At 43.0% G+C, this 22040-nt stretch overlaps 1 protein-coding gene across 1 annotated transcript in view; it reads left to right on the top strand.

Annotated features, from left to right (window-relative positions):
- LOC144681151 (dynein axonemal heavy chain 8-like) overlaps nt 1-22040 on the top strand; it is a 1659468-nt gene that overhangs the window by 1453410 nt on the left and 184018 nt on the right. Inside the window, exons 54-55 of the mRNA XM_078542878.1 lie at nt 3938-4072; nt 7584-7706. Coding sequence (XP_078399004.1) covers nt 3938-4072; nt 7584-7706 — 258 coding nt within the window. The remainder of the gene's footprint in view (nt 1-3937; nt 4073-7583; nt 7707-22040) is intronic.

Raw genomic sequence — 22040 nt, 5'->3', positions numbered from 1 at the left:
ATTCAGTTGTGACCTGCGCTTCATGGGAGGGATGGCATTGGAGTGGAGAGAGTACAGAGGTTCCTGACCAGGATGCATGCTGGCCTGGAGAGTTGGAGTGATGAGGAAACATTGCATACACTTGTGACATTTGCCGTGGAGCACAGGAGATTGACAGATCACAGTATTGACCTTCATACCGTTAGGAGGGGCATAGAATGGGTGGACAGAAGGCAACATTTCCCCTTGGTGCAGGGATGACTAACGTGGTGGCATTTATTTAAGTTGAGTGCCATGAGGTTGACAGGTGAGGTGCTGAGGACCTTTTGGACAGAGTAATGTTGGACGCACTGGCTGAAAGGGTGGTGGAGGTACAAACCCTCCTAAGATGTAATAAGTCTTTGGATGTGCAGCAGCAATGGCATGGCATGTTAGGCCATGGGGATAATGGTCACAAATGGGATAAGGCGACTTTGGAAGGTGCTAGAGACGCGCATCCTCAAGGGGCCGAGGGACCTTTGTGTATGACCCACACGTCTGACTGTATCAGTCTGTAAATGAGCAGTGTTGCTGCATTAACGATTGCAGCAATCATCAGTGCCTTGGATGGTGGGAAGACAGAGTGGATGGGACTGTGGGCCTCAAATACCTGGCCTCTGGACCCCAGCTTCGCCGACACCTGCGGCCCGGCTGCCTGCCTCCTCCCCAGCTCCATGGCCTGCTCCTCAAAGTTGGTGACATGCTGCAGCATGGCGTGCCCATCATCAGTCTGCAAACGCTCCTGGCTGTTGTGTTCTGTTTTTGCCTGCAGAACAGGGAAGAGCGTTTATTGAGGCTGATCACTCATGTACTCTGCACGCGCATGCTGCACCCCAACCACAGTGGCCCATCTGAGGCCTCCAGCAGCTCCTGTCCACACTACTGGTGATCAGTCACCAGAAGATAGTATGGCTGCTCCCAAACCCCTCCCCCAACGGCCACCTTGGACACATTCGGCATTCGTCACTTTGAATAACACACGGGTCTTAGCGCCCATGGCAAGGAGGCGCAACTAGGTGCGGCGCCGAGGCCAGCAGATGGCTCTTGGCCATGACACCTTGAGGCTCCCCTTCCACCATCTCATCACCATCAATAAGACATGTGTTGCAGTTCTGAGTATGTGTCTAGCTGCCTCCCCTGCAGGTTGCCCCCAGACTACTCAAATGCGACAAACACCAACATATGCTGCGGGTAGAACCCATCTTCTCCTCAACCATTAAGGCTGATGTAAGCATGGTCACTATCTGTTTGCCCACCCAGCATGCGCCAAATGACCAATGCAGTAACGACAGCAAGACGTGGGGGGAGTGCTCAAAGGCTAAGGCTACCTTCTGGGTCAAATGGCCAAGGCCGACATGGTACTCATGTTGTCGATATAGTCTTTTTCCTTTTGGGAAAAATAAATGTAATAACTTTGCCCTATTTATCATGTTAGTTGTAAACATTTCACCATCCCTTTGAAAATCAAACAACCCCTTCACTTATCTAAAAATCCAAATTTCCTTCACAGCCTATCTGTGGAACCCTGATCCTAGCTTATCCATCTCCATTTCAAAAGTCTGTTTTACACCTACCCTTTTGATAATTTCAATCCTGTAGTCTAACTGTCTCTAGTCTAATTAAACCTGTCACACAAACAGAACCATCCACACTCAAGCTTACAATAATATTATGAAAAATGATAGTTTTGTGACAAACTACAGGAAGAAAGGGCGAAAGATTCTACACTACAGAAACAGTGGAAAACCATCAGTGAAGGATGGCTTGATTCAATTTAGTATGTCCATGATCACGAGATCATTTTGTCCTTATTGGGATGAGCTCGGCATCTCCTGGGGAATTGCTTTTAAAGGCAGACAGGTCTCCATGCCAGAATTTTTGTGACCAGATATACTTCCACAACTTCATCATTCACATATGGGCATAGAACAGATGAGAAGACTCACATTTGAGACAGTCTCTTGGTTGCATATGAACATTTGGCATTGAAGTCATTGTCAAGAAGAGTGAGACATGTCAAGAGCATATGTCTAGTCAGCACAAAGCACCATTGATTGCACATGAAGTTCCTACCCATGCTTGATACAAAATTGCATTTGATCTCTTTCATGTCCATGGCACTGACTTCATCATCATTGTCAACTACTTTCCAAGTACTCTATAATTCGATAATTGCACAATACATCAAGCATAGCTGTCACGCACACTCTGAAGTGCTATTTTTAGTTTATTTGGTATGCCTAGAAAGGTCATTACAGAAAGCGGTCCACAATTTATTGATAAACCATTTCAGGGTACATGTGACAAGTAGAATATCGATCTCACTACTTCTTCTCCTCATTTCCCTAGATCTGATGGCATAGCTGAGTGAATGATTTGCATGGTGAAATCCCTAATTCTCAAATATAGACAGACCAAGCAAGATCTACACATTTCAATGTTACATCTGAGAGTGACGTCTTTAAGTGCTACTATTGCATCACTGGTAGAGCTCAGCGTGTAACAATTTAGCTATTCTTACCCATTCTACTCTCTCAGAAACTTGAGAGTGACTTTTATAACTGCAAGAAAAGATGACCAACATGCACAATAAAAATGTAGTGACAGAATTGCAGTTTGGGCAACAAGTTCACATTCAGGATCTCACAGAAGGTAAGTAGCAACCAGCCAAGGTGACAAGGATTTATTCAGAACCAAGGTCTTATGAAGTCATTGCACACAAAGGTGCAACAATGAGGCATTACCAGGGACAAATCAGATCCATTCCAGCTCCTCAGCCACCGTACAGTCCTATTGCATCTAGGACAAGTTCCAAAATGCAACCAAGAACAACATCCAAGAATGACAACTCCGCAGATCACTGTGAGCAATTAAAGAAACCTCCAGACAAGGTTACCAATACAAGATCTGGGCATAACAGCAGATTACCTCTACGCTTTAGAGACTCATAGATTCACCTGTTCTATACACTTACATAATGGTAACCAAGCATGAATATGTCTTTAAATAGTTATATTTCTTTGGAAGCAGGGAAAGTATGTTTAAAAAGAAAGGGGGATGTTGTAATATGCCTTGATGGATAGCAGCATGAAATCACTAGAGGTAAAATGTGTCATGTGATCCAGTCTTAGTTTCACTTTTGCTTTGAGCAGGGCACACACTCATAGCTCTGATGCCTTCAACCTTTATACTTATGTATAATTGTTCTCATGTGCCTAGTCTCAATAAATGAACCCACTTGAAATTGATGTGTTTTGTCCTAAGCAGCAGGTCACTCACAGTAGTGGGGAATGGTTGAAGTGCTAGCCACCAAAAATGCTCTAAAGCCTGCTAAATGAGTATTATCAGGCATTTTAAGTGGAAATCCACTGCACAATGAGTCTTCAGGTAGTCATTCCTAGCAGTGGATTCAACTGCTTTACCAAGAAGTGGCATTGCATTAAACCAGCATTGCAGCTTAAGATCCAACTTAAAGATCCTCTTTACCTCTTCAGTGCCTAAAGAACTATGTGAAAATTGCCCGCCTTACTACCCTCCCAGTGATTGTAAACCATGAGGAGTACATACATAATTAGGGCCCTTGGAGGAAAATCTGGCAAGTTAGTGACAGAAAAACATGGACAAGGGGGAAGTCCTGCTTCTCTACTAATCTGTCAACTTGGGTGATTCAATTCTGGAAATCAAACTTGGGATGTTTTAGTGTGGTTCAGTTATATGCATCTCAATCAACTCTGCTGGTAAGGGAAACTTCTCAGGCATGTCCATTTATATAAACCGTGAGGTGAATTATGTTTATTTTTCTAAATGCTCAAAATTAGTTCTTAGTTGTTGAACAGTTTTATATTTTTTTTAAATGTTGATTGTTTAAGTGATACATAACCCTCTATATATAACCCATATATTTTTGATATTATGGCAGGCAGTACTTCTGACTGGAGAACCGGGAACAGCCAAAACAGTAATGATTAAAGGGTATTTGAAAAAATATGATCCTGAAGAACATCTGTCCAAGAGTTTAAATTTCTCTTCTGCCACAGAACCTTACATGTTCCAGGTAACGTGCAGTTTTATGCGTATGAACTAAAAATGAGCTTGGTGGATTTAATTCCTGATGCCAAATGTACATTAGGTAGGAGTTCCCATCATTTCACTTTAATTTATCGTGACCAGAGTGAGTGTTGGTAAACTGCACGTTTACACTCAATGATTCTCTATAAATTAAATAATCAGAAAATCAGAGGTCAGAAGTGCACAGTTTCCTAACATATAACCCCGGTGTGCATGAAATGTAATTATTATCCCTTTCAGATAATTCCAGCACATCACACACTTTTCACAGTTTGAAAAATTAAGGGAGTGAATTTATTTGGGGTTTCTTTTGGCCTGGTGTAACTGCAACAACAACTATTTGCTTTGAAAACGCAAGGACATAAATGTTTGTTATGCCACAAAAAGAGATATTAGTAGGGCGAAAGCAGAGAGTTTTAAAGGATGACAGGGAGTAGAGGTTTTGGTGGAGAGAGATTTATGGGGAAATTCTAGAGTATTGGCCATAGATAACTGAAGGCACAGCTGCCATGGCAGGGATGAAGGCCAGAGTTGGAAGAACAATGGGGCGGAATCTTGTGCCCTCCTCCGTGACACATTTGGTGGTTGGGGGACATTTAATCAGGTGGAAAGGTACTGGGTCAGGAACCTCTTTCTCTGCCTCTCTCTCTCCCTTCTTAACTGGGACCTCTCCCTGTCCCCTCTCCCTGTCCCCTGCCTGGGACTCCTCTTTTGGGGCCTCTCCTTGTCCCTCCTATGGTGATATGGTGCCCCACTCCCTGAGCCACATGATTAGAGCTTTTCGTGCCTTTTTCTGCTTATGCAGGCACACTGGGCCAGTCTTGGCTGGAAGAACTACAAAATGCCAGCTTGTGTATGTACCACCCACTCCCATTCCGCACATGTGCAGAAACTCCTGAGACCTGTCAGGACTTGAAGTTCTCGGCCCCCGCTTGCCAATAAGGTAAGTTTGGATCTCATAACATTGACACAGTGGTTGGGGAGCGGTACATGATTTCGTCATTCCAGTGTTCAACTGGAGGAAATTACAGCTCCTCCAAAACTTTGATTTGAACAAAATACTGTGACTTGACATGCGTTATTATTAATGCAGTGTCTAATCATTTCTTCATGCAATTTGCAACATGCTTGTATTCAAATGCATATTGGATTAAGATAAGAAGGCCCAGATTCTTCCTGGTCCCTAAGGCATCAAGAGATTTTAATCCAACTCTGGAAAGGTTGGGTGCAGATGTGTGCATAATTAGAGTTATGAGAAAGTGAACATAGATGGCCTTATCTGCAGTTGAGCAAAATACTTAAGAGGGGGAAAATTACAGGTGCCTTGAATAGTTTGATAATAAGGGAAGGAGACGGGAGACAATGTTCCACAAAGAAAAAAGCAGACAGAACAAATGGGTTTTTTCCAAAACTGACAGAGAATGTGGATGTAAAAGGACATGCTGTAAATTTACAGCAGGCAGTCAGGAGAACTCTAGTGTTAGTTCAGCCCCTACATTTCAGGTAAGCTTGCACAGATATATCTTATGTCACATCGTGGCTTCTTTTGTGTAATTGCGTACAGATCTATCTTTAGCTGGATACAAAATTGGATCAGTGGCAGGAAACAAAGGGGTTCACAGGTGTTTTTGCGACTGGAAGGCTGTTTCCAGTGGGGTTCCACAGGACTAGGCACTATGTCCCCTGCTTTTTGTGGTATACATTAATGATTTGGAGGTAAATGTAGGGGGCATGATCAAGAAGTTTGCTGATGCCACAAAAATTGGCTGCGCGGTAGATAGTGAGGAAGATTGCTATAGACTGCAGGAAGATAGCAATGGACTGGTGAGGTGGGCAGAAAAGTGGCAAATGGAATTCAATCCAGAGAAGTGTGAGATGATGCATTTTGGGAGGTCAAACAAGGCAAAGGGTCACACAATAAATGGGAGGACACTGAGAGGTGGAGAGGAAGTGAGGTAACTTTGAGTGAATGTCCACAGAAGGTAGCAGGAGAGGTTGATAAGTTAGTTAAGAACGCATATGGAATCCTTTCCTTTATTAGCTGAGTTATATAAGAGGAAGGAGGTTATGCTGGAACTATATAACTCATTAGTTAGGCCACAACTTGAGTACTGTGTGCAGTTCTGGTCACCTCATTACAGAAAGGATGCAATTGCACTAGAGAGGGTACAGAAGAGATTTAGGAGGATGTTGTCAGGCCTAGAAAATTGCAGCTATGAGGAAAGATTGGATAGGCTGGGGTTGTTCTCCTTGGAACAGAGGAGGCTGAGGGGAGACTTGATTGAGATGTTGAAAAATGTGAGGGGCCTGGATAGAGCGGATGGGAAGGGCTTATTTACTTTAGCTGAGAGGTCAGTGACTAGGGGGCATAGACTTAAGGTGATTGGTAGAAAGATTAGAGGGGAGATGAGGAAAATTTTTTCACCCAGAGGGTGGTAGAGGTCTATGTTATGACTGGTGCAGTTGGTATTGCTGAGTTATTTAAAAATTGCAGAGGAAAACTTTAAATAGCTGTCATAACCTATAATTTTAAGTGTTATGTTTGAAATGTGACTCTAAATTCAGGAATCAGATCACCAGTTCTCAAGGTTTTACATTAAACTAAATGAAACATTTTATTAATTTACAGAGGTTAATATATATATATATATATATACAAATGGCTACAAGTTACTACTATCATAACTTTTAACAAATTCCCAAACTAATCTCCATTGAGGCAACAGCGACCCATAGACTTAACCAAGCACCAGGCAAAGCATTTTCACCTTACAAATTCAAAATGAGGTTCTTTTCACTTTGGTTCCTGTGGAGGCAGTTGGAGGCTTACAGCTGCCTTTTGATCTCACATTGCCTCTCCCTACACACACAACACTGCTGAAGTTATACCTTGCCCAACCCATTGAATGTAAATTCTCATTGTATCAACAGCCTCTGAACTAAACCTCTCTAACAATAAAATCCCTTTCATAGTATCAATTTTATTAGTAATATAAACATATGGCTTGGTGTCTGCTAGATAGGTGTCAGTTTTCACCCCACTTCTTGAATGCTCTATTCAAAAAATGCAAATGCACGCTATATCTCATACATGTCAAAACCAGTACACATCAAAGCACCCAGACTAGCTGGCTTTAATCCAGTTAAGACACACCCAGAGACTAAACCTCTATTTTAAAAGAAAAATATTTTCCAAATATTATATACATTAATAGCTTCATGATAGTCTGGAACTCACTGCCTGAAAGGGTAGTAGAGGCAGAAACCTTCAACTCATCCAAAAGGTGTCTGGATATGTACTTCAAGTGCTGTAACCTGCAGGACTATGGATCAAATGCAGAAAAGTGGGATTAGGTTGGGTGGCTCATTTTTCGGTTGGGGCAGACACGATGGGCCACGTGGCCTCTTTCTGTGCCGTAAACGTTCTATGATTCTATGATCTTTAAAAATGCTCTGTCCCTAGGTCTACAAATAATAATAAGTACATTTCTTTGCAGAGCACTGTTGAAAGTTATGTGGAAAAGCGTGTAGGGAGAACTTATGGACCTCCAAGTGGACGGAAAATGACAGTATTTGTTGATGATATCAACATGCCAGTTATCAATGAGTGGGGAGATCAGGTAAAATACTTTAACTTTTAACACTTTAGTCTAGATTTATCCACTGTTGGTATCTCAACCAGGTTGGGACTTCCACCTGCAACAAAGATGCTCTCCTGACCCCAGGCAAATGTCCAAGCTTCATGAAATTTGTAAATATTACTCTACTGTTTCTAAACTGTCTGACATCAGTACTGAATGTAGCATTCCAGAAAGTCAAGTGATGAGGGATAGAATTGAAGCTAATCTTGACAGACCTTAATAAGCATTTATTTACAGAACTAGATACATTACAGATATGCATCCCCAAACCCCAGCTTCACAGTTTCAGTCTGCTCCTATTTATATAAGTACAAGTGAATCGCCAATTAATACCTACCACCTGACATACAATTAAACAATGAATATTCAATTACCAGATTCATTTCTCTCTTTCTTTAAATAAAAATTAGACTTTATATGTACGATCAAAATTCCAAAACAAATTAAATCAAAAACCTCCATATACTGTACAAAGCATTAAATTATGAGACTGTCCTCCTCCACGATCCCTAACAATTACCCTCTCACATGTATGAAACAATCCAACAGCTGATGTTTTGCATCTACGCATTTAATTTTAGAGATTTCCATTCTCACTAGCATTTGTTTCAAGCCAGCAAAGTCAATCTGTAACCTTTTATTACTCCCTGTTTTTGTAGTGTGTATTATCCCACAGTGGATGATTATCTACATGCGTAAAATGGATATACTGGGCAGAATTTTGCCCTCGGATGGCGGGCGGGCCCCACCGGCTCAGCGGCGGGCGAACAGCCGACCCCACCACCGAAACGGAGCCCGCCGCCATTTTGAGTGGGCGGGCCAATTAAGGCCCACCCAGCGGCCTGCCCAAGAACATGTTAATAAAAATTACATAAACTTTATTAGACTTTTTAAAAATGGACATGAAACCTCATCCCGCCAGTGGAAGAGGTTTCATGCTTTATCAGAATTCCGCTGGGGCTCCTGGCCTGCCCGCCAGCCTTGAGGTTGGACAGGTCGGCAGGCTGACAGCTGATTTCGCTGTCCGCCCGCCTTCCTAAAAATTTAAAAGGACTGGGATGACGTCAGAGTTTCCTCCCGATGTCATCCCGCGTCATTTTTCCGTCGGCCAGTGGGCCCCGCCTACAAATCGCTGACAGGAAAATTCAGGCCACTATCTTCAGTATGAATTTGCACAGAATGTCATTTAAAATGTTCAACCAATGTTCCTCCATGAGAGCCAGTATTTTTGGAGCCAGAGCACTTTTTAACAATCCTTTTTATTTTCTTGGCTTCCCAAGCAAAAGGACAACATTTCACAGCCTCAGCCTCAGAAATATTATGGGGTGAATTTTACAGCCTCTCACTGCTGTATTTGAAGGGAGGGGGCACATAAAATAAAGCGGGTTGCCAGCCCACCAGCACCCCACCCAACCCCAACCTGTACTCCATATTATGGGGGTGGATAAGGCACCAAGCAGCCTGTACACCCTTCGGCCTATTGAGGCCCTTAGTTGGACAATTAATTGCCACTTAAGGGCCTCATTCCACCTCTGCTGCAATTTTTCAGTCTCTAGGGTGGGACCTAATGTCCCTGATGGACCCTTAAGGCTATGCCCAGCATATTATTGCTGAAGTGCAGGCAATTTCTGTTCTGTGAGATGCCAACCAACTTAAAATCCACTCCTATGAAACTAGCTGCACAAGAATGCTCATCAGGAAGCTTAGCATGTGAAGCATTGCTAAAAATGACTAGTTTCATGTTCTTTGTATCACTTAAGGATGGGAACTTGAGTATGCATTTATCCAGATTTAATTTTTGAAAATGTTTTATTTTCCCTTAAAATATTCTATACTTTAGGACACTTCATCACAGTACTTAGCTCCAACACATCAAAAGTACATGTGATTTAACCTGAGGACCCCAAAAAGTTCAACTGACACAGTTAAGCTTCACAACAGCTCTGTCTCTCTTCTTTAGATATAACATCTTCTTTCTGTGAGGATCTAATAAGATTAACCTGGGTGTGGGAGTAACACTTACCAAATAGGACTGTTGATTTAAAGTCATTCAAGACCACTTTTCTTAATATCTAAACCAATATATTTTAAAAGCCGTGCAAGCCTGACACCCAATTTAAAATTCTGTTCTAATCTTATTAATAGCACATTTCACAAATTCTGCGCATAGAGTAAAGCCCTGCTGTTTGCAGGCGTTACATTCCCATGAAACCTCACAAATGACAAAATTGTGAACGACAAGCATACTTTACAGCCAATTAGATGGAATCCAGTCAACCTAAACTTTTACATGTAGAAAGGATCAAAGGCAATAAAAGACTATGTTTTTAATACATTTAAAGAGAAATTTACTGGAGAAATTGTTTAATAAAACAAGAAAAATGCAAAATTGGTCATAGTAAAGGCACTTTCCTTGAGAGTTAAGATGGACTGCACTCGGGGTCACAGGGATTGCTTATTGCCGGGGCCGGGGAGGGTGTGGGAAGAGGCTGGCTGCGGGAAATACGTCGTGGACACCTTCCATTCTTTTAAACTTTATTCAGGCGGTTTTTCTTTTCTCAGCATTTTCTAAAGATGGCTTCAATTTTTTTTATTTTCAAAACCTCAAAATGAATTTGAGCCTACAACGGGTAAACTGCTGTACAAAGACTTTTGCGCGGATAAGGGGATTCGCGAAAGAGGAAGTCGCGAACGATGGAGCTTTACTGCAATAAATCGACAAATCTGTACTTTCGAACTGGAATCAATGTGAATCGGGGGGAAAACTCTCCACTGGTTGGAGTCATAGCTAGCACAAAGAAAGATGGTTGTTGGAAGTCAATCATCTCAGTTACAGGACATCGCTGCAGGAATTCCTCAGGTAGTGTACTCGGCCCAATCATCTTCAACTGCTTCATCAATGACCTTCCTTCCATCGTAGTTGGGAATTTTACACCCAATTTGGGGTGGGGGTGGGGCCCGGGCCGTAAAATGCGGCGAGACATTCTAAGCTCCATTGATTAAGAGGACCGTAAAATCGCGCTGGTGTGAAATTCAGCCCATAAGGACAGAAGTGAGAATGTTTGCACAATGTTCAGCACCATACCGATGCAGTTCATGTCCAAATGCAGCAAGACCTGGACAATATCCAGGTTTGAGCTGTCAAGTGGCAAGTAACATTTGTGCCACACAAGTGTCAAGCAATGGCCATCTCCAGCAAGATAGAATCTAACCATCACCCCTTGATGTTCAATGGCATTACCATCACTGAATTCCCAACTATCAACACCCTGGGGGTTGCCATTGACCAGAACCTGAACTGGACTAGCCATATAAATACTGTGGCTACAAGAGCAGGTCAGAGGCTAGGAATTCTAGAGCGTGTGACTCACCTCTTGACTCTCCAAAGCCTGTCCGCCATCTACAAGGCACAAGTCAAGAGTGTGATGGAATACTCTTCATTTGCCTGGATGTGTGCAGCTCCAACAACACTCAAGAAGCTCAACACCATCCAAGACAAAGCAGCCCTCTTTATTGGCACCCCCTCCACCACTGACACACAGTGACAGCAGTGTGTACCATCTACAAGATGCACTGCGGAAACTCACCAAGGCTCCTTAGACAGCACCTTCCAAACCCACGACCACTACCATCAAGAAGGACCAAGGCAGCAGGTACATGAGAACACCACCACCTGGAAGTTCCTCTCCAAGCCACTCACCATCCTGACTTGGAACTGTATCATCGTTCCTTCATTGTCACTAGGTCAAAATCCTGGAATCCCTTCCCTAATAGCACTGTGGGTGTACCTACACTATGGGGACTACAGCAGCAATTAAAAGGTCACTTAAGGCCATTGAAAATCCAATTGATCCAGACTTTACATTGCCTGTGTGATTTTGCGTTCATCGCATGGGCAAAACGAGCAGGTGACAGCCCACTTTTTTCAAGACCTTATCCAAGGGCAGAATAAAAAGTGTCAGTAGCATTGCCAGTAGTGAGGAGTTTAGGAGATAGCTTGCTGCTGGTTGCTTATTTGAACTTGACAGTTTCATCTTAGCTCTGAGTTTTATTCTTGTCATTTCTAGACTATCACACTAGCCTATCTGCCGTGATGGGATTCAAACCCAGGTCCCGAGAGCATTGCCCTGGGTTTCTGGAATACCAGTCCAGTGACAATACCACTAAGCCACTGCCTCCCCTTGTGCACTCAGTGTGGGAATATCAGGGAGCGCTTGTTCAATCGAGTTCATTTTTATCTGGGTGGGCTAACATTGATACGAGGATGCTATTTCTGCTTTGAATTAAATAACTTTAATTCTAACCTTGGTGCACACCAGGGAGTGAGCTATATCACAGTCAGCTGTGTGGTAGCTGCTTGTGTTGAGAATGCTGTTCAGAGAGTCAGGTCTGTTGATAGTCAGATCCAGCTGGTGACAATGTCTCCAGGACACCTTCTGGCATGGTTTCTTCTGATGGACATAAGTGAACTGGATTGGTTTTCACAACAATCTGGTAGCTTCATGATCATCATTACCAATTACTGCCTTTTATTCCAGATTTATTTAATTATTGAATTTAAATTCCCAGATGCCACAGTAGAATTTCAACTCACATCTCTGGATCATTAATCCAGCCTTTTTAATTGCTATTCCAGTAACATAACCACAACGCTACCATACCTTCTTCAGAAAGTTTTCATAACTTGAAAGGCTTGGCTATATTTCTTGCTTCTTTTGGAAACATTGATCCGTCTAGTATCTCGGTTACTATTTATTTTTTCAGCAATTCTTTCTTTGTCATAACAAAACATTTCCCATATGTCCTCCAAACCCTATGGTAAATCATTTAGTGGGCACATTTTGAGTCTTGCAGCCCAGTGGAAATTGGCCGGTATCGTTCCAAAAATTAGAGGGCAGAACTTATAGCCCAATTACAGGGATCTTTTGAACAGTCAGTGCACGTGGGTATCTGAAGTAAGTGCATTGGTAATTTAGGTATTTAGTTGGAGTCCTACAATGTCAATAGGACCCAGCACCATATGGCCTCAACTGGGTGGAGCTGGAGAGTATCAGTATCAGCTGGAGAATCCAGATGAAGAGGAGTCCAAAATTGCCCTTCACAAGGGCAATTAGGGATGGGCAATAAATGCTGGCCTAGCCCCATGAATGAGTTAGAAAAAAAATTATACTTGTATTTAGATAGCACCTTCATTTAGGGCCAATGAAGTACTTTTGAAGTATCAATACTTTTTTTTATTATTTTATGGGGTGTGGGCTTTGATGGCAAGGCCAACATTTGTTCCCCATCCCTAATTGCCCTTGAACTGAGTGGCTTTTTAAGCCATTTCAGAGAGCAATTAAGAGTCAGCCACATTGCTGTGCGTCTGGAGTCACATGTAGGCCACACCAGGTAAGCACAGCAGATTTCCTTCTCTACAGGGCATTAGTGAACATTAGTTTCAATTGCAGATGTTTGTTAATTGAATTTAAATTCCACCAGCTACCATGATAGGGTTTGAACCCATGTCTCGAGAGCATTAGCCTTGTCCTCTGGTTTATTAGTTGAATGACATTACCACTACAACACCATTTCTCCCAAGTTGTCGTATTCTCTGTTGCAACATAGGAAATGTGGCAGCCCAATTGTGTACAGCAAGCTCCATAAACAGCAATCAGGTAATCTGTTTAGGTAAATATTGGCCAGGAAATCAGGGGGAACTCCACTGAACTTCCTAAAAATTATGTCATGGAATCTTTTATATCCATTTGAGGGAGCAGAGGGGAATCATTTTAAGATCTTAAGATGTTGCAAAGGGCAACACCTGCAACGGTGCAGCACTCCCTCATTACTGCACAAGACTGTCAGCTGATATTTTCGTGCTCAGGTCTCTGGAGTAAGACTTCAGAGGCAACAGTGCTATCAACTGAGCACAGCTGACATGCAAATAAGTAGGTTTTTTTTTATTTTTGTGCGGCTGCAGGTAAGGCTGCACAAAAATAACCTGGGCCATTTACAACATTGTGTCCCCAACTCCTGGAAATAAAATTCCCCAACTTCCCTACATGATATTTGATTTTACAGACTCAGAGACCAGCTGTTTCACCTGTGATGAAACTCCAAATTACCTGTCTTTTTTAGTCTGGAGGTCAGGAACTCTGGTTCCTGACGATCCTTGGGCCTCTTGCGCATGTGCCAACTGCAAAATGACTGCACATGTGCAGTTCCTTTTTATTTTGCATTCTCCAAACCGGGAATCGGCCCCGTGCGCCTGCACAGAAGAAAAGAAATGGAACAGCGTGAAAAGGCAGGTCAGATGACCTGGTATGGAGCGCTATTAACTTGTAAGAGTAGGTCCCAGGGAGCAGGACACGACAGGGAGAAGGTCCCAAACCAGGGAGGGGGACATGGAGAGGTCCCAAAAGGTAGTCCCAGGTAAGGGATGAAGACAGCAGACAGGAATAGGTTCCGTTAAGTGAAGTTAAAGAAGGGAGCAGTGTAATAGGCTCCGAATTCAAGAAAGAGCTACAGGGAGTTTGAACGAAGTGGGCACAAGAGAAGTCCTGAAGATCTGAGAAGGCAGCCGAAGGCTGGTAACTCTGTGCTGCAAGCCTCTGGGGCAAAAGTACCCTTTAGAGCAGTGGTTTTCTGCTTGGCATGGCCAAATAGCTCAGATTGTGTGAAGCTTGAGGGTGCTTGCAAATCCAGGGAAAAGAACCTTGGAAGACAAGATTGAAACCCTGCAAGGTGGGTCATTGTTGAAGACATCCAATGGAAGCGACCTTTGGAGAGAATTCCAAGGTGAGATCTTCAGATATGTCGCTTGGAAACCCTCACGAGAAAGATGAAGTTTCAGTGAGATTGGTTGGCTCACAATGTGACAAGTGTCTGGGTGGGTTGTTGAGAAATCCATGGAATCTGTTTTGATCGCGTCTGTCATCTATTGTGTAGTGTAGTGTGTTTGATCACACTTCACAGAATCATAGAATCACACAGTGCAGAAAAGGCCCTTCAGCCCATCGAGTCTGCACCAACACGTGAGAAACACCTCACCTACCTACCTAATCCCATTTACCAGCACTTGGCCCATAGCCTTGAATGTTCCAAGTGCTCATCCAGGTACTTTTTAAAGGATGTGAGGCAACCAGCCTCCACCACCCTCCCAGGCAGCGCATTCCAGACCATTACCAGACACTTGGCTTGTTACTTCACATACACCTCATTGTTACCCTGAATGTTAGAGTATAAGATAGATATTGTAAATTGTTTTATCTTTCTGAACTTGTGTAGGAAATTTATTTTTGTTTGTTCAAAACCCATGAAGTTTTGGGGCTTTGTTCACTTAGAAGCATCTTGAATCTCAAACTTTATCTACTTTTAATAAAATGTTATTGGTCCCTAATCAGATCTTCCCCATGTCTCGGGGTCTGGCCACTTGATATTATAGTGGCTGAAGCTGGCAGACTTGCACCAAGGGTGCTCATTTTCCTCCTGTAGCTGGACACCTCTACATCTCGATGTTGATGGTCCTGCCTTCCCTAGGCCAGGTCTTCCTTTGGCATTATTGGGTGCCCAGATTCCTGCAAACTGCAAGTATGGAGAATCTACTCCATGGAATCTGGGAATCAGGATAGATGCTCTAAAGATCTCCTGAGGACTTGCTAAAATGACACCAATAAATGATAAGCTGTAATTATGAGGCAACTAGAGAAATTGGAGCTCTTAAAATTAGAACATACGAATTAGGAGCAGGAGTAGGCCACTCAGCCCCTGGAGTCTGCTCTGCCATTCAATAAGATCATGGCTGATCTGATTGTAACCTCAATGCCACATTCCTGCCTACCCCTGATAACCTTTCATGTCCTTGTTAATCAAGAATCTATCCCCATCTGCCTTAAAAAATATTCAAATTTTAAACAGTAACCCCTAGTTCTGGATTCTCCCACAGAGGAACCATCTTCTCCACATCTACTCTGTCAAGACCCCCCAGGATCTTATATGTTTCAATCAAGTCACCTGTTACTCTTCTAAACTCCCGTGGATAAAAGCCTAACCTGTCCAACTTTTCCTGATAAGACAACCTGCCCATTCCTGGCATTGGTCTAGTAAATCTTCTCTGAATTGCTTCTAATGCATTGACATATTTCCTTAAATAAGAAGACCAGTAATGTACACAGTACTTCAGATTTGGTCTGACCAGTCCCCTGTACAACTGAAGCATAACCTCCCTATTTTTGAAATCAATTCCCCTCACAATAAATGATAACATTCTATTAGCGTTCCTAATTACTTGCGCTACCTGCATACTAGGTTTTTGTGATTCATGCACTAGGACACCCAGATCCCTCTGATTCTCAGAGCTCTGCAATCTCTCGCCATTTAGATAATATGCTTGTCTTTTTATTCTTCCTGCCAAAATGGGCAATTTCACATTTGCCCACATTATAGTCTTTTTGCCAGATCTTTGCCCACTCATTTAAGCTATCAATGTTCTTTTGTAGCCTCCTTATATCCTCCTTTCTGACCTATCTTTGTGTCGTCAGCAAATTTAGCAACCATTCCTTCCATCCCTTCATCCAAGTCATTTATATAAATTGTGAAAAGTAGAGGCCCCAGCACTGATCTTTGTGGCATACTAATTGTCACATCCTGCCAACCGGAAAAAGATCCATTTACGTCAACTCTCTGCTTCCTGTTACCTAGCCAATCTTCTATCCATGCCATTATGTTACCCCCCTACACCATGAGCTTTTATTTTCCCCAATAATTTTGATGTGGCATTTTATCAAATGCCTTTTGGAAATCTAAGGACAGTACATCTACCGGTTCCCCTTTATCCAGAACACATGTAACTCCTTCAAAGAACTCCAATAAATTGGTTAAAGATTATTTCCCTTTCATAAAACCATGTTGACTCTGCCTGTTTGCCTTGAATTTTTCTAACTGCCCTGTTATAACATTTTTAATAACAGCTTCTAACATTTTCCCTATTACATATGTTAGGCTAACTGGCCTGTAGTTTTCTGCCTTTTGTCTCCATCCCATTTTGAATAAAAGAGCTCCATTTTCTCCATTCCAATATAATGGAACCTTTCCTGAATCTAAGGAATTTTGAGATATTAAAACCACGGATGGTGGACCCTCCCCTTGGAATTTTTCTTTCTCATTGGAATGTATATATTATGTGTATTCTGAAATATCCCTTTAAAAGTCTGTCACTGAACATCTGTTGACCTATCCCTTAACCTCATTTGCCAGTTCACTTTAGCTAGTTCTGCTTTCAGGCCCTCATAATTGCCCTTATTTAAGTTTAAAATACTAGTCTTGGACGCACTCGTTTCTCTCTCAAAATGAATGTAAAATTCAATCATATTATGATCGCTGCTACCTCGGGGTGCCTTCACTACGGGTTTATCAATTAATCCTATCTCATTGCTCAATACCAGATCTAGGATAGCCTGCACTCTGGTTGGCTCCAGAATGTGCTGTTCTAAGAAACTATCCCGCAACACATTCTATGCATCTGCAGTCCTTGTTCTTCTAGATGTTAGAGGTTGTGATTTGATAGGTGCTGTCGAAGGAGGCTTGGCTAGTTGTTGCAGTGCACTTTGTAAATTGTGCACACTGTGAGCCAGTGGTGATGAAAGTGATGGTGGGTGGGGTGCTCATCAAGTGGGCTACTTTGTCCTGAGTTGTGTCAAGCCTCTTTTTTATTCTTGTGAACATTGCTGGCAAGGCCAGCATTTGTTGTCCATCCCTAATTGAACTTGAAAATGTGGTGGTGAGCTGCTTTCTTGAATTGCTGCAGTGATGTGTAGATACACCCACAGAGCTGTTCGGAAAGGACTTCCAAGTATTTGAGCCTGAGAGAGTAAAGGAAATCCAATATAGTTCCAAGTCAGGATGGTGTGTGGCTTGGAGGGGAACTTCTAGCCGGTGGAGGTCGCAGGGATGGAAGGTGCTGTGGAAGGGGTCTTGGTGAGTTGCTTCAGGGAATCTTGTAAATGATGCACACTGCTGCCACTCTGGAAATCGTGGAGGGAGTGAATGTTTCAGGTGGGGTGCCAATCAAGCGTGCTGCTTTGTCCTGGATGGTGTTGAGTTTCTTGAATGGAGTTGGAACTGCACTCATCCAGGAAAGTGGAGAGTATTCCATCACATTCCTGACTTGTGCTTGGAGATGGTGGACAGACTTTGAGGAGTCAAGAGGTGAGTTACTTGCTGCAGAATTCTCAGCCTCTGACCCGCTCTTGTAACAACAGTATTTATATGGCTGGTCCTTTTTAAATTTCTGGTCAATGGTTGTCAATGGTGATGATAGCGGGAGATTCAGTGATGGTAATGCCATTGAACATGAAGGGGGGATTGTTAGATTCACTCTTGTTGGAGATGGTCATTACCTGACAATTGTACGGCACAAGTTTTACTTGCCACTTATCATCCTAAGCCTGATTTTTATCCAGGTCTTGATGCATATCAAGATGCAAAGACTGTTTCAGTATCTGAGGAATCACAAGTGGTACTGAACAGCCCCACTTTTTACCTTATGATGGAGGGAAAGTCATTGATGAAGCAGCTGAAGATGGTTGGGCCTAGAACAATGAGGAACTCCTGCAGTGATGTCCTGGGACTGAGAAGATTGACTTCCAACAACCACAGTCATCTTCCTTTGTGCTAGGTATGGCTCCAACCGGTGGCTTGACTTCAGTTTTACTCAGTCTTTTGAGTTAGGGAGGATGCAAAATCCATAAGTCGCATCCAGGAGAATTTTTTTAGCCAGTATGTAAAAAGCCTAACAAGGGAGGGGCAGTTCTGGATCTAATATTCGGAAATGAGCCCAAGCAGGTGGAAGGCATATCAGTAGGGGAGCATTTTGGAGATAGTAACTAAAACTCAGTTAGATTTAGGATAGTTATGGAAAAGGATAAGGTTGGGCCGGGAATAAAAGTTCTAAACTGGGTAACGGTTAATTTTACGAAGATGAGATGCGATTTGGCCCAAGTGGACTGGGAGCAGCTACTTGCAGTAAAACTGTGTCAAAGCAGTGGGAGGCATTCAAGGAGGAAATGGCGAGAGAACAAGGCAAATATGTTCACGTAAAGGCAAAGGGGAGGACTAAATTCTCAGAACCCTGGGTGTCAAGGGACAGAAAGGTTAGGATTAAGGAAGAAAGAGAAGCTAATGGTAGATGGCAAGGGCTCAATACGGCAGTCCCTAGAGGAATATAATAAGTGCAGGGGGGAACTTAAAAATGAAATTAGGAAAGCTAAGAAAGTGCAGGAGAAAGCATTGGTGGATAGAATAAAGGAAAACCCAAAGGGGTTTTTTAAATATATAAAGAGCAAGGGAAAGAGTACGGCCAATTAGGGACCATAGAGGTAATGTGTGTGTGGACCTGGAAGACATGGATACGGTCCTCAATGAATACTTTGCGTCAGTCTTCGCAATGGAAAAGGATGACGCAGGAATAGACATTAGAGCAGAGGAAATTAACATAGTGAGAGAGGAAGTCTAGCGGGTTTAGCTGCCTTAAAAGTGGATAAATCCGCAGGCCCTGATGAGATGTATGACAGGCTGTTGAGGGAGGCAAGGGAAGAGATATCAGGGGCCCTGGCAGTAATTTTCAAATCCTCTCTGGCCACAGGTGAGGTGCCAGAGGACTGGAGGACTGCTAACATTGTCCCATTATTAAAAAAAGGAGGAAGGGATAGACCAGGAAATTACAGGCCAGTCAGTCTAACCTCAGTGGTGGGGAAGTTACGAGAAAGAATTCTGAGGGACAGAATATATCTGCACTTGGAGGGATATGTATTAATCAGGGATAGTCAACATGGATTTGTTAAGGGAAGGTCGTGTTTGACAAATTTGATCAATTTTTTTGTCGATGAGTCTAATGCATTTGATGAGGTCCACATGGACTTTAGCAAGGCTTTTGATAAGGTCCCTCATGACACATTGGTCAAGAAAGTAAGAGCCCATGGGATCCAAGGCAAAGTGGCACATTGGATCCAAAATTGGCTGAGAGGCAGGAAGCAGAGGGTGATGGTAGAGGGGTATTTCTGTGACTAGAAGTCTGTTTCCAGTGGGGCTTGGTGCTGGGGCCCTTGCTGTTTGTGGTGTACATAAATGATTTGGACTTAAATGTAGGGGGTATGATCAAGAAGTTTGCGGATGACACGAAAATTGGTAGGGTGGTGACTAGTAAGGAGGATAGCCATAAACTGCAGTAGGATATCAATGGACTGGTCAGGTAAGCAGAGCAGGCAAATGGAATTCAGCCCAGGAAAGTGTGAGCTAATGCACTTGGGGAGGGCTAACAAGACAAGGAATTACATTATGAATTGTAGGATCCTGGAAAGTACTGAAGATCAGAGGGACCTTGGTGTGCATATCCACAGATCCCTACAGGTAGCAAGGCAGGTAGATAAGGTGGTTAAGAAGGCATATGGGATACTTGACTTTAACAGCCGAGGCATAGAATACAAGAGCAAGGTGGTTATGCTGGAACTGTATAAAACGCTAGTTAGGCCACAACTGGAGTACTGCGTGCAGTTCTGGTTACCACATTATAGGAAGGATGTGATTGTACTGGAGAGGGTACAGAGTAGATTCACCAGGATGCTGCCTGGGCTGGAGGGTCTGCGCTATGAGGAAAGATTGGATAGGCTGGGGTTGTTTTCCTTGGAGCAGCGAAGGTTGAGAGGGGACTTAATAGAGCTGTATAAGATTATGAGGGACATAGATAGGGTGGATAGGAAGGCACTTTTTCCATTAGTAAAGGGGTCAATAACCAGTGGGAATAGATTTAAGGTAAGAGGTAGAAAGCTAAGAGGGGAGTTGAGGAGAAATGTTTTCACTCAGAGGGTGATGGGAGTCTGGAACTCACTGCCTGAAAGGGTAGTTGAGTCAGAAACTCTTGTAATATTTAGGAAGTGTTTGGATGTTCACTTGTGTTGCCATAGCCTCCAGGGCAATGGGCCAAGCGCTGGAAAATGGTGTTAGTGTAGTCAAATCTTTGTTGACCTGTGTGGACACAATGGGCCGAATGGCCTCCTTCTGTGCTGTAAATATCCATGAGTCATACTTGGTCAAATGCTGCCTTGATGTCAAGGGCAGTCATTCCCGCCTCACCACTTGAGTTCAGCCATTATCTTCATGCTTGAACAAAGGCTATAATTAAGTCAGGAGCCTGGTGCTCCTGGCAGAACCTAAACAATGTCAGTGAGCAAGTTATCACTGAGTGCCACCTGATAGCACTGTCAATTTGATCACTTTGCTGATGATTAAGAGTAGACTGATAGAGCAGTAATTGGTCACATTGGATTTGCCTTCCTTTTGTGGACAGGACATACTGGAGGCAATTTTATGCACTGTTGGGCAGATGCCAGTATTGTAGCTGTACTAGCACAGCTTGCTAGGGGCATGGCTAGTTCTGGAAGAAAAGTCTGGAATGACCCCTGTTTCTCTCCATATCATGTTATGCCTCTCTACCCACCCTCATGGCCCCTCATAGCCTCCATGCCAACCTGTACCCCTCTGCTACCCCAATGGCCTCTCATACACTCCATGCCAACCTATAACCCCCACTCATCCCCATGTCCCTTTATAGTCACTTTGCCAATTTAGTGCCAATTCATGCCATCCCATGCCCTGCACCCATCATCATTTTCCCTTACACCCTCCATGCCAACTCATCCAGTGTCCACCATGGACAGACCTCAGGATCCATATTGAGATGAAATAAAGTTTTGAATATCTATTACAGACTTCAATATATTACAAAAAACACTTTCAATGGCAATAGCCCGTTCAATGCATTTATTCAAGTGCTTAATTCCTTATACAAACAAACATGTATTCATAGCCCAGTATCAAAGACAGCTAATCCCTGTATAACTATCTACAGCTGACAATCAAGCTGTGAACTTACAATTCCCCCACTGAGATAAGGATAGGTTGTGTAAGCAGTCAAGCAGCACTGATACTATAATGAAAGCCTTCAGGCTTATGTCAACAAATACCTGTTGAAATTGCAAGCACTGATTTTTTTCGACTGCCAGTGGTGTTTTTTTTTCAAAATTTAAAGAGCCGGGGAAATAAGTGACAGCTTGACAGACCTTTTACAGACCTTATCCATCTCTTATGTGCATTTATATCTACTATTTGCAATCCCAAAGGGGTACCTGATCTCTCCAAAGAACTCCAGCAGGTTTAAACATTTTCCTCAAATGTAAACCCCACAAGTTGGGTGGAATTTTCCATGCCTGTTGGTGTCAGGCGTCATGGCGGGCGTGAGTGGACAATATGACGGGAAGGCCAAAAATCGGTTTCATG

This window comes from Cetorhinus maximus, chromosome 5 (genome assembly GCF_964194155.1).
Source record: "Cetorhinus maximus chromosome 5, sCetMax3.hap1.1, whole genome shotgun sequence".
In the NCBI taxonomy this organism is placed as follows: domain Eukaryota; kingdom Metazoa; phylum Chordata; class Chondrichthyes; order Lamniformes; family Cetorhinidae; genus Cetorhinus; species Cetorhinus maximus.
This window is presented reverse-complemented; position numbering and strand designations above follow the sequence as displayed.